The sequence below is a fragment of the Uloborus diversus genome, chromosome 2 (assembly GCF_026930045.1).
Source record: "Uloborus diversus isolate 005 chromosome 2, Udiv.v.3.1, whole genome shotgun sequence".
Classification (NCBI taxonomy): Eukaryota; Metazoa; Arthropoda; class Arachnida; order Araneae; family Uloboridae; genus Uloborus; species Uloborus diversus.
In genome coordinates this window covers 145,955,506-145,969,763 of record NC_072732.1, presented here as the reverse complement: position 1 = coordinate 145,969,763, position 14,258 = coordinate 145,955,506, and the positions used below count along the sequence as shown (strand labels likewise).

General features: G+C 31.4%; 1 protein-coding gene across 1 annotated transcript in view; it reads right to left on the bottom strand.

Moving 5' to 3' along the window:
* LOC129216586 (alpha-1,3-mannosyl-glycoprotein 4-beta-N-acetylglucosaminyltransferase A-like) overlaps positions 1-14,258 on the bottom strand; it is a 105,345-nt gene that overhangs the window by 39,962 nt on the left and 51,125 nt on the right. Inside the window, exons 4-7 of the mRNA XM_054850801.1 lie at positions 12,437-12,483; positions 10,629-10,742; positions 9,689-9,764; positions 7,931-8,051 (exon numbers count right to left, since the gene is read on the bottom strand). Of these exons, the coding sequence (XP_054706776.1) occupies positions 7,931-8,051; positions 9,689-9,764; positions 10,629-10,742; positions 12,437-12,483 (358 nt within the window). The remainder of the gene's footprint in view (positions 1-7,930; positions 8,052-9,688; positions 9,765-10,628; positions 10,743-12,436; positions 12,484-14,258) is intronic.

Sequence of the window (14,258 nt, the reverse complement as noted above, 5' to 3'; positions counted from 1 at the left end):
CCCAAATTTGCCGAATCGCAAGACAAAATTTTCCCAATATGGCAATTTTGGGGAGGTCATAGAGACTTCCCGTGACCTCCCATCAAGTGCCTTTGAATCTAGTTTCTAAAATTATTTTTAGGTTCTCAAGTTTCAATGATACAAGTGCATTTTTCCTGAAGTAAAACTTTAATTTCCTACTGACGCAAATATAAAACTTTTAAAACACAAGGGTTTCGTGTTTGTATCTAAAAATGCTTATTTTTATTAGTTTTTTTTTTTTTTTTTTTTTGAGTGCTTCATTGATGATTTTTTTAATTATTGTTATTTTAGTTTTGTTTGATAAGTATGAAAACTGGCTCGAGATTTCAGAGAATTTTGAGTCGTTCAGACATCAGAGTATTGTATTTCCAGAGGGGCAAATTCTTCAACAAAAAATATCAGTAAACTTGATACTGTTTGCATGTCTCTCGGTTACGTTTTTATTTTATTTGTTTACATTTTATTCATCGAATTATGTACAGGATATAAAAGCTACTTATGCTATAGCGTAAAGTTTATCAGTAAATTATTTAAATGCAAACTGTTAAAGAATTTAAAACTGAACATAAGAAAGAAAAAAAAAGAAAAAAGTCAATCGCGATACGCTAAAAATTTACTAGAAAACATAAGAATTTAAATTTTAAGTACTCACATCCTATATAACACAAAATATAATCGTAAACAAAGTCTAAAACTATCATACGTGCAGTAAAATATTCAAGATCACAACAACTACTCGGACTTTTGCTATAAAGCAATCGCTACAACTTAGCAACTAAAGGAAACTGCAAAGTCAACATCAACGAATATTGGAATACGAATTATGATTTCAAAATACACACTATTATTTTACATACATTATCGATGATAAAGAAAACTACATTTTGAGGAAAAGGGAATGAATAATATAACTATTACTTACCTTTAACTTGAATTACAGCTGATTAGTCCTGTCTCAGCACACCCCCGAAAAATTACTAACATGGCTATCGATACCTCGAATTCATTCGTTTATCTTCCCGTATGAAAGAAAACACCTTTTGCGCATCGTTTTGCGCAATTTAAAACAGTTTTACAGTTTTTCTCTGTTATTTAGCAAAGCAGTATTAAACTGTAGGAAAATACAGTATATTACTTTAAAAACAACAATTATTTTTTGCAGTGTACATTGTTAATGTTTGCAGCACTTCAGTTATCCGCTAATCAATGCTGTTACCTCGATTAATGCTTTTCAAATGGAGGTAACAGCAGTTTGTTTTAAATATCACCCAGTGGAGAAAAAAAAAAAAACACCGAACGATCAGTGGGGTAGACTATCAAGCTGAAGTTGCTTCCCTCTCCGTTCGATACTATGGCTAAGCAATAGTTAACCAAATTTTGTGCACAATGTGTTTTTTTTTTTTAATTTTTATTTTTACCATCAATGAGGCCCGTCAGTGAGGCAACGTCTTCCGATCGAGATAAAACGTACTACGTCACTTGTTCTAGTCTATTGGCACCTTTAATCGGTTGTTGCTGAAATTCGAAAATTATTTTTTTTGTGATCACACTAGTCTGTGTATATGCGACCGATTTTGTGGCCGCTCGTCACTCTAGACCAAAAACTGCTGCATGAAATTGATCTAACTTTGATACATATATGTAACACCATATAAATTGGGGCCTATTAAATTTTGGCGCAAAGTCTTCCAAGGGCTGATGCTATTGAACCTTTCTCCGTTATAATTGACTTCTATATCTCAGGAAGTAGCGAGGAGAATCAAATCAAATTGGTTCATAGGTAATCCCTAGAGGGTGCATCTGCTAATTTAATTTTTGGGGCCGATATCTTAAGTTTTAGAAGAGCACTCGAACGTTTTTTCGTTATTTCTGACTGCTATATTTCAGGAAGTAATGAACGGATTATAGAAGAATATTCTTTCCACAGATACAGCTTAGAGGGCTTAAAGGGTACAAGAGTTGGTTACATTTATGCTTCAACAGCTTTGGGGAGGAGAGGGGGTAGTTGCGACCAGGGCTGCGGAGTCGGAAGGAAAATGGCCGACTCCGATCCCGACTCCGACTCCTGGATTTTTGAAGCGCTCGATTTCGACTTCGACTCCGGATTTTTTAATTTTTTTTAATTGTATTTTTCTTACTCCCTCTCTCCCTTTAGGGAAAAGGGAAAATCTCTAAACAGAGTTTGAAATATTAATTTCTTTTTATGAAAATTTCGCATTTTGTTTTTTCTTGTCAATACAAGACGCATACAACGTTAAAACTCAATTTCAAAATAAAATTTTCCAATAGTTACGAGTTAAAAAGTGAGATGACTTAAAAATCCCTTTTAAAAAATTTGAAAAGGATTATCTGTAATTTGCCCCCTTTTAATGTTTAACAAATCATCAATAAAATTTCAACGAAAATAGGGCACATATACGTCAGGAGCTAATTTTACACAAAATGCGGCGGTATACAAATTTCTACGAATAGCTAGTACTATACCTATATTTCTTCTTCGCTAAATTTTTAATTTAAATTTTATTGGCTGCTTTAGAAGTAACCTTAATGTGAAGATTTTAAGATTAACTGCTATTATTGAGTGTTGTAACCAAGAAATCATTTACACTTATTTTATTCCATACTTTTTAGTGAGAAGCAAGCTTACAGAAATAGTCTTAATAAAGAAAAAAAAATAGATTATTTCATCGAATCTTTTGGATTCGTGCTTTCGTGCCAGAACTTCTTTGAATTTTCCGATCACCCTTAAACGTTTCAACCTTAGCTACAGGCCTCGACTTACTAATTTGTTACGTTTCTTTTACTATTTTATAACTGAGATCGAAAAAAACACTATATTTCGATTTTTATTCGAAAGTGATTACTTGAAAATGTTGGGCAACAAAACCGTTTGCTGACAGTTGCTATTAGTTAAGTTAAAAAGCAAGCAAACAAGGGGACGGCTACAGAAAGTTCGGTAAGCACTCAAGCTAGATGATTGCCAAAATTACAGTTATTTTCTCATTAGTATCTTTTTATACATGTAATCGAACCAATCGGTAGTCAGTTTTTAAAAAATGCAAGGAGAGTCAGTGAAAAGGAAAGAAAAAAAGAAGCCCGGAGTCGGCATGTTTTCTAACGACTCCGACTCCTTTACCCCAAAATCAGTCCAACTCCGACTCTTCGACTCGGACTCCATAGCCCTGGTTGCGACAGCCAAGTCTGAAGAAGTATGATACGAGTTTGATGAAATTTGGAGTGAAAGTGAACCTACGCAAAAACTTGCGACTGTTCAATTTTTGCGCTAAACGCTCCAAGATGCATGAAATACACCGCCAGCTAAGTCAGTTCCAGCCGAGGACTGCAGTTTCGTGCTTATTAGCACTCATCAGCCCGGCATAGGAGTGACTGAGCTGGAGGTGGAAAACCTCTTAAGAAAGCCAAGAGTGCCAAACAAACTGGTAGCTAATACAGAATTAGCACAAACCAGACGAGTGACCGAAACAATGGTCCGGTTCAACTCGAATATTGAAGGCAAGGCATGAATATTCAAGATTGAATAGAATGCTCCGAGATGATTTTCGATAGTTTTAGTGCATAAGTAAATAGACACTGAAAGATTAATCACATTATTAGGTTTTCATTGCTGGTTGCATCGTGTAAGCCTTTCTCTTGATTCAATTGAAGCAGATGATCGGATAAATCTCAATTATTTGAAGTTTTTATCTTTCGCTATTTTCAATTTATAAACAAATTTTTACATATATCTATATAAATTCTAGCGATGAATTTAAAAAAAAAAACTTTTACATTTTTGCCCTTTGATTCCGTTTTGGCAAATAGCAGATTTTTTTTGTAGTGAATATACTTAACAGCAGATATTGATAACGATAAAACTAAAGAATTCATAAATTAGACCGGATTAATTTTCGAACATCATTTTATACGAAAACAATAATGATACAGTAAGCAATTCATTTCATCCAGTAAAGGTAAACATCTCAAAAAATATTTTATGTAAGACTTTATTATTTAAGAAAAAAAACAACAACATTTTTTTAAGCTTTATAATTAATGATTAAAAATAAAGTAATTTGAATAGTGTTTCCATAATAATAATTAAAAAAAAAAGTCTACGCGTTTTAATAAAAAAAGTTAAGTTTAGAGAACTTCAGTGAGAAATTCTAAACTGAAAATCCTAAATTACTAAAAAAAATCTTACATTTCATATTTCTTTGAACAATGAGAAATCAAGTTTCAGCAGAAAAGTACAACAGCACTTACTTAATTTTAACATTTTTTTTTCATCTTTCGAGTCTAATTAGGAAGAAATGATCTCATTAACGAAGCTTAAAATTAATTTTATGACTTTTTGGCATTTTAAAATGCTCTTGCTTCTTCATGCGCGAAGTGTTTTTTTTTTTTTTTTAAATTTATATTTTTTTTTTCATTTTATTACTTACTATGCCTTACTGCAAAATCAAATTTGCGTTTTTAGTACTAAAAACTATTTAATGTACAGAAAATGATACTTTGCATAGTTTAGATATTTGTTTATTTTATTTCATTTTTTGTATAGATTTTTAATGATTTTGATTAACTGTTTTATCATCGTAAATATATTTTAAAAAAAGAAAGAACTGTATTGATAGTTCCAACAAATAATCTGTGCATTTTTTTACTGACGAAATGGTTTATTTCAATTATACATACAAGTGTTTTTATGGATTTGTAAGTTAAAAGACTTGTTTTTGGAAAATTTTAGACTGTAAAGAAACTTGTGCGTTTCTCTAGTGAACTAGTTGTCCCCATATGTTATTCAGAAATACTTTGAAACATGCTTTTCTCAAATTTTAAGCACTCTTCTGGTACTATTTTGTTCTTAACTTATACTTATTAATATCATACTCTATATTTGAAAGAATGGAACCATTCTGTAACATAATATGAAGTATCAATTTTTTAAAAAGATTTCTTGTATGAAATAAATAATGTTTTGTTAGTGCTGCAGTCGTGATTGTACGTCCGCGCCCACACCACGTACACATCCTTATTTTTCAAGTACTCTTTATATAGAAATGTTATTAGTTCTTATTATTAGGGTTATTGCTCTATAGTTCTAGCTATTAATTCTTTATTCTGTTTCTACAAATGTTATAGTTTCTTAGATTTTAATACATTATAATTCAAACCAATTTTTTAATTTCCGTGTCCATTTGCGTGAGTGTCACACTCACGCAAATGGATTCGCCAAGGAATAAATTATAAAACACAAATGAAAAAAAAAAGCATAATCATTATAGAGGATCAGGAGAAACATTATATTCATATGAATGCCATATATTTTATTTCAAAGGCGCATATACTTTAGCTTTTAGATAAATATGTTACTCAAGTAATCATGTATCTGCTTAGCATTCATTATACTCTATGCTAATATTTTTTTCAGGTATTTGATCTTAATTTCCCACCCAGTAATTAATTTAACGCCTTTCGTATATCCATATCCATCACTGCCTGAAAAAGTGGCTTTGGTAAAGCAATAAACCATTAAAAAAACTGAAAAATGTAACATAAAATGCAATTTGTGTTGACGTAATAGCCCTATTTTTATTACCTAAAAAAATACATTAAAAGATTGTATATGTCAAACAGTTTTAATGACGTCATTAAAAAGCTTCAATAATATCCGTGGTAAAATTATTTTTTAAATGTTACAATCGAGGCAGTAGGGCAAAGGGATGTAAGTGCCAACTTTGAAGATTTGTAGACAATCAGTACAAATGGTATGCGAACCTTTCCCTTGTTTTAGGGCGAGGGATGGTACTAGTAGTTCTGGTTGGTGCTACTATACGGGAAGATTTAAAAAAAAAAAAAAAACACGACGAAAGCCTATTCAAGATCTGAAATTCAAACGAGTTTTAGAAGAAACTGTAAAAAATCTGCTTAAATCCCTTCGCTTTCACTGTGTCAATTGTGGGGAATAAATGCGACTTCATATATAATACAAAAGCAGATTCATTTTAGTTACCTATCACATACATATATCATTAAGAAAAATCAAGAACTCTTCTTCAAAATGAATATAGAAAATTTAAAAAAGAGAAAAAAAGCCATAAGAAGTCAAACATTCACCTGTTTATATCACTTTTGGAACAAGAAGTAAAAGTGAAAAACTGGTATATATTCTTCAAATTTTAAATTTTATTTTAAGAAAAAAAAACCTCAGAGGTTTTTTGTTTGATATCCACAAGTCTATTTACAAATAATGAAATCATCTTTTCTATATTGCTTTCCTATCTGTCAACGTTTTGTATAACTCAATTGTAACGTTTTATTTGAGAAATGCATTTGATCCCTATATTTTTCTAAAGAAAAAAAAAACAAAATATATTTTCCGAGTATATTTTGAAGATTTTCTGCGTTTTCAAATAAATTGGATTGAAATCAAACATCGCTGGAGAATATGAAGGAGAAAAATGTAAATTAATACAGTCGAGCCCGCTTAATGGAATAAGCAATTGGCCAGGAAAAATTATTCTAATAAGCGGAATATTCCATTATCCGGGATAAAAATAACACACATCAACGGTGTAGTACATTGGAATTTTATTATATTAAGCGGGATATTCTATTATCCGATATTCCATTAAGCGGGCTCGACTATTTTTTCCTTTCTGTACCTCTACGCCAGACAAACGTGTATCACACTATCACCACTGTTCATGGGAGAGTGAGTACTTCTTTGTCTGGTACACGCTCGCGTTCTTGTAATACTGACAATAATTATGAAAAATCATTTTTTTGTTGAATTCCGTTGCTCAATGCGAAAAAATATTCTTCATAGAATGCCGTAATCACCCGGAAATCACCATTTCTGGTCTTACGCTAGTTTAGTATAGCGGTACAAATTTTCTTATGAAAGTCTCATTTGCTTACTTGCTTTATTGTAACATTATTATTGTGTTTGTTTTTTGCTTTCAAAGAGTTCTTAAGTTGTTAATATTTTTCTTTCATTTTATGTGTCAGAGGTTTTTTCAACTGAAATATGTTCACATTCTTGTTTCTCATGAGGTTGTAATTTGGCATCACAGCAGTTTTGTCCCTTTAGATCAGACAAGTAAGCATTTACGACAAATCACCGAAGATGTACATTATCTGTTTGTAATAATGTAAAATTGAAAAATACTACTTTTTAGCCATACATATCTAGAAAATGTAAGACACTTGAATGCCTAAAATCTGATATAAAATTACTTTCGTATGCCAAAAGAAATGTTCAAATGTAAAAGATAACTATTGTGTCCAATTAAAAATATTATTTTAATTTCAATCTAAATGATGACAAAAGTTTTTATTTAAACCCATTACAGAAGCAGTACTAAAATGTATTTTCAATGCAGCACTTTTATTTGCTTTCATCTAAGACTCGCATGCTTATAAAACTGGAACATTCAACATTTGTATTTTTTTAGAAATTGCTCAATTCTAACAAAATATCTGGATGATCAAAATCATACAACTCTTCTAGTTCCTAAGAAAATACTCTTCACCAGAAACACAATACACTCTTTATTAAACCAGAGACGAGTTTGTCGTCGATTGAGAAATCATCGCCGGTTCCTGAATCAAAAGTGCAGAGCAAAAATCAATCCTTGTTAAATTGACATTATTCAGTATTGGGACATCAAACCCCAAACAAACGGGCCCTAAGTGAAGAGGACAATAGACCAATCGTACTAGAAAATCCCTTTCCTCTCTTCCATCTAAAATGGGTATAATTTGAAGCAGGGAATCGGAAAGGAGCATTTTATACTCCCCCCAGATCGATAATTCCGGCTCAGCATCACTGAGGGATTTTGTGGAAAGAAGACGAAGAGAGAGACAGAGTCAGGGAGAGAGAGAGAAGATATGAGGGAGAGAGGCTTACCTATAAAACCCAGTTGGCAAAAATCCAGAATGATCCATTCTCTGTTCTCCCTTAACTTCTTGAAGGCAAAGTTTTTCATGATAGTCAAGTAATGCGGCTTCGTCAAGATATCATCTTCCAGCTGAATAATGCATAATAATATGGAAATCAATTTGGAAGAATAGGAGGATCTTAATGGGCAATGAATATATAAAAATACTTTCTTTAAATTCGATATTCTTTAAATGCCAGGATAAATGATCATTCAGACGACTCTCGTATTTCTTTCATATTTATTCTAAACTCGAAAAAAAAATGCGGTTGAAGCTAAACCCACAAAGTTATTTTTTAATTTCAACCCCACTGAATCGAGTTTTTTTAAAGTATTGATCTTCATCTTTCAGAGTTTTTGTATTGTAGTTTTTTTTTTTTTTGGTAGAATTTATCATATGTCAGAATCACTAAAAGAAGTATTTATGGAATTCGTATAATAATAACAACAGTTAGCTAAACTTATATTGTAGAAGTGCATAAAATGATCTTGCAGAACAGACGTTAAAGCAAAAAATTGACAAAAATATGTTTTAAAGACAAACAGGTGAGTCATGAGCATTGTGCAAGTACAAACTACATTTAACTTAATAATACGTGTGATAAATGTTTTCTGTGTGATATCGAATTCCGTTAACAGTTTTAAATCCACAATTAGAGGTGACAATAGTTTGTTGCTTTTTTTTTTTCGTTTTTGAACATGTCATTTACTTAAGGAAACCGTAAAGCTATGTTATTTTTTACACAAAATAACTATTTGAAAGTTTTTGCTTTTCATCAACACTATAACTACCTTCGTTATCCACAACCTTTTACCGTGTAGTGAGCAAATTGTAATCCCGGATACGTAGAAATTAGTAAGATATCCAGCAAAATATCTGGAGATGGCATTTTGACTATCGGACAAAATGTCATATTATTTCGTCACACATAGATCGGAAACATGGAAAACCAGATAGTGAAATATCAGGTGAGTATGTTTGGTGAAGGCAGTCCACCATGGCTCATTATTTTTTTAAGGTTTCGCCTTGAGCAGTGTGGAATTGCATCGTAAAATTTCAGGCCAAATTTGGATCAATCTTTTTCTGCTGATAGTAGTGAAAATATTCTCAATACAGTTTGCACCATCCAATTTCTCTTCCGATCACTAAAACACTTCCCAAAAGAGATAAATTTCAAATTTTGGCTGGTACCTAAAGTGCAATCGCCAGATATTTGTCTCCAAGAAACAATTAATTTCCATGTATGCGGGGTTGAAAAAATGCATTCTAGATGGCAAATGGCTATTGATAACGAGGGTAGTTACATCGCTGATTAAAAATAAAAACTTTAACAAATATATTTCTTTGAAAAAAAAAAACTTGTTTACTTTCCTGTCACTCTAATATTTTCCAAATATATATTATGTTTAGAGTGAATTATTGATAATATTTTGTGATTTTATGCTTCATAACAAAAGTAAACATTAATGCACCTTTAAAATCATAAAGGCAATCTAATAGATCAAGCAAAAAAAAAAAAAAAAAATGAGAATTCGGAACACACTTTGCAGGACATCAAAAGTAAAATAAATAAAAATCTTGGGTCTAGATTTTTTCGATTTACACTGTACGTAAATTGTGCTATTGTAACTGCATATATTGTTATGAAGTACAGTTTTTAAGATTTAATTTCTCAAATCATTTTAATACCCTAACGATGAAAAAGATGATGCAAAATCTTACTTACCTGGACGTAAAAGGTGCCTTTTGCTTGAGCATACATCATCAGATATGCATAATCTAAATTTTGCTTTGTACGCCATCTAAAAATTGGTAGTAAAACATTAGTTAATACAACTCTAGGACGTAAAATGTAACGTGCCATTTTATGATATGTTCAATGATGTGAAGCATTTATATTAGCATGCATAGATATGGTAAACATTATGGCTATTTAATATAAAATGAACCGAGATATTTAAATTTTCCTTACAAATTAAAATTTAATCACTCTATTTTAATGTTTGAAATTAATTTATGTTATTTGGCTAATTTCCAAAAATTTCCTGCATATTTTTGAAATGATTGTTAGTAAGTTATATATGATATTGAATCAAAAGATAAAATAGGAGAAAAAAGGAAGAAAAATAAACAAAAAAAAAAATGAATTTTGAGATCTTGAATTCAAATTATGGTTTTCACAATCATGAGCTGCGTTGGGACCCCACCTATTGGGTTTCTTGTTTCTATTAATGGCATTTATCGCAAACATTCTTTGAATTCAAGACGTTAATATCCAAATGAATGCCAGAGACATGATGCTGGATGCTATATGTTATGTGCTGGATATTGTTTTCGCGAGAAAAAGGATTATATAAAGTCGACGTTATAAAGTATAAGAAACAAGATTTATCTCCTATTTATGAGTCATGCGTAATTTTTGATTTTATAATATAAGTTTTTTCCCCTTCCAAATGTGTGGTGTTAATTGTTAATTTTTACTTTTATAATTTTCAAATATTTGAGCATATTCATGTATGAGAAGCATTTTGAAAACAATGAAAAAATATTTAAAAAAGATACAATTTTGGCATTATCATTTTTTATTTCAGGTGATAATGATATTGTTTATCAAAAGGTAATTAAATAACAAAGCAGTGACAAAAACAAAAAGGGAAAGCATTTACCGGACTCTTTCCACAGGATCTCCTAAAGTATTGCGCAAATTTTTGAAATCAGGATAATAACCTTCGGGAGGAGCAATAACTTCCAACAGACCTGAATCTAAATGCTTTTGAAACCTAAGAAAAAGAGAAGTTATTACTCAGTACCACTTAAAGAAACTTTAAAATAAATAAAGTACGCACTTTAAATTTAAATGTGTGCTCAAAAATCCCAAGTTTTAACTCAGTGGCGGATACAAGGGGTGTCATGCACCCCCCGCCCCCCTAAACGGTCATGAAAGTATTTATTCATCGACATTGTGTTAAACAATTTATGCATAAAATGCAAACGATTACAGTATCTTTTCGATTCATTATTTTTGAAAGTAAATATTTGAACTACTACTTTATTTCATTGCTTATGAAATTAATTTGCAACGTTTATCTCCAATTTAGAACCCTGATTTGGTTCTTTTTACTGACCCTCAAGCAATTTCAGAATTCTTTTGTACCCAAAACCGTAGGTTCGTTCAGAGGGAGGGGGGTTATTCTTCAGCATGACCCTCCCTAAAATGGTGTTCTGTATCCACCCATTTTTTAAATGTGACCTTAGAATAGCAAGTTGATTTTAAAAATTCGCCGAAACTCTTCAACTGACTTGCAAAAACCACATAGAAGTTAAAACCAAAATACAACAACAGTTAAAAATGAAATAATTCGAACTCTAAAACGATTATTCTCTTATTTTGCTTCTAGTTGAAAAAACTTTCCCAAAACATAAACTGTTGCATGTAATTTTGTTATTTTCTACAATTTGTACAATTAAACGGTGTTATTACATATTTTTTTTTTCTTTTTAAACTTTATATCATGTTTTTATGGTATTTAAGGTGGAATAAAAAGGGGCACGAAATGTTGAACATTTTTTGTGTTTCATGCATATATTTGAACCGAAATAAAACTCATTATGTTCTTGTTATTAAGGCAGTAAAAACAATTGAGTAAGGGGGGGGGGATTAAGTGCCAACACTTTTAACAAATGGAGACAGTATATTTGGCAGAGTACAAACTCTGATCCATTTTGGAGAATGATGTGATATTTCTAATAACGGAAGGTGCTGCTATGGTGTACGATTTAGAAAAAGTTTAATAAAAAGATATGTCTACGTTTTGAACTTCAGATATTTTACTTACCCACGCTGACATATCCTTTGCCCTTCGCTTTTCACTGCCTCAAATCTTTTTAACTTTTAGAAATTTTATACATTTTTTAAACTTTTGTTTTAAATATATCCGAGGTCTGGAAACATTTTTCTTTTAAACAGATTTTTCTCCCTCAATTAATTTTGATTTTAAAAAAAGTGCACACATACACCATTGAACTATCTTTCATTGTAAAAATATTTATTTATTTTATTTATTTATTTATTTATTTTTGAAAGTAACTTCGTTATACCGAATTGTAAACTTAACCGCATGGGAAACTGAGTTTACTTCAAATAATTTTAAACTCCAAAATAAGTTTGTATGTTCAGTACTAATAAAAACAACATGATACATAAATATTCAGATACAGATAAATACAGATAACCTTAAACAAGACTTGACGGCACCTTTATATTCATGCTTAGGAACAATATTCAGGACTCCAGGTTGTCCATTATCCTCATGCACGCTTGTTAAATGCTATCACGTCTTGTTTTAGCTTCTCTATACTTGTTTTTTTATTATTACACTCTTTTAATGACCAAAATATATCTAAATTCAAGCGTTTAAGCCTTTATCAATAAAAAAAATTTCAGGAATTCATTCAGAAAATTAAATGTTCTTACTTGTTTTGAATTTCTTCAATCTGAAACTTTACATAATTTTTATCCACCTGAGAAACATAAATTGAAAATATATTAGAAGCAATGCAAAAAATAATTAACGCATAATAAATAAAAAGATACAAACAAGTGTGATTATGAATGTGAATTTATATTTGACAATAAAATGTGAAAACTAGGTAATTTCCGAAATATTTCCATAAAAGGAGAAAAATAATGAAATGCACAACAGCTGACACAATCCGTCAGAGCCTAATAATGGTAAATATTGCTAATATTTCCAAGGTAGGCTAGAAATTAGACAGAATTCGCCTAAAATCATTCTCCAGATTGCAACTGTTAAACGAAACGTGTTGAATTCAACAATAATCAATTACTCAAGCTATTTCTACCTTAAAACTGCCCCTTTTTCAAATTGTTTCTTAGATCGTATGCATCATAGATCAGAACTAGCATTTGATCTGAACCATCTAACAAAAATATGCTTTCTAATTGTTTACACTAACACATCCAATTTTTCATTGATGTTTGAAAATGATATCATCCAGATATGTAACATTAATTTACTGTCGTAAAATATCTTACACACTAGTCAAATTCTTAATATGTTGCACTAGTGGTAATGTGTTCCGTTAGTCATCTATAAATGACTTATTTGTTACAGTAAGGCTAGCTACACTGATAATAAATCAGTAACATTTTAAGGTCAATATTACTGTAAAATGGAATTTTTACTGTTCAAAAAAATCTTTGCAGTAAATTGTACCAGAACAGTAAACGATTTCAGCGCCAATCAATACATAAAGCATATATTTCATATTTTCCTGTAACTCCATTACGTAAATGGAGTCGTACGACGTGTTGCAAACAATGAGAAAGCAGCTTCACCCCCCCCCCCCCCCCACTGCTTGAAACTTATTTTTGTTTTGGTGTAACTAACCAATGTCTTGTTTTTCCACCATAAATAAAATGCTATGGTAAAACGTACTGGTAACATCGATGGCAGAACGTTTTAGTGTAACATTTCAGGAAACTTTTTCCTGGTGTATATCGATATCCGCCATCATTCAAAATGCAGTTACCTTCCTTGTTTTGTATGTTCGTGTTTGTATCGTATGTACGAGTATATGACTTGTTTTACATTATCTAAGAGTTAAAACATGGATTAGGCCGAGTACTAAAACCCATCAAGATTTTTCCTGTCTGTTTATTGGTATGAATATCTTGCTTAGGAGAAAATTTAAAAATATTTCAATGAATCTCTGCATACTATGATCATTAGTCAATAAACCAGCCACATGTGGCAGTTTTGGCGATGCAGTATTAGTAGCGACATCTCCCTGTTACAATGTTTTTTGGTGTCTATGCGATAAAAAGTGTAACAGAATATAGCCGTTTAAATAATAAAAAAAAAATCGTGCTAACAAGAATATTCTCCTGTTTCAAATTTTTCCGTGTAGATATACACGACATGAAGCATGGTGTTTGAGTGTCACAAAGCAACAGTTGATGAAGCATCGACTGTTGTTTGGTGACACTCAAACACTATCATTGAAGAAAGTCTCTAGACTCGGCCCAAGATGCCAATCACTCCAAGCTAAAACGCAATGCTTATGGTGCTGAAGTATACACGAATGAAACTTCAAAAATACTATATTATGAACTAGCCGCCTGCGGCGACCAGCTGGTTCGCCTTCTTACGCCATTCACCTTTCTATGCAAGCAGCCACCTACGGCGGCTGTTTGGCTAACTTGTCATTTACTATTTTAATTCAAGTTTGCCGCCTTTGGCGGCTGTTTAAATAAATTTGGCAGCAATATTAAT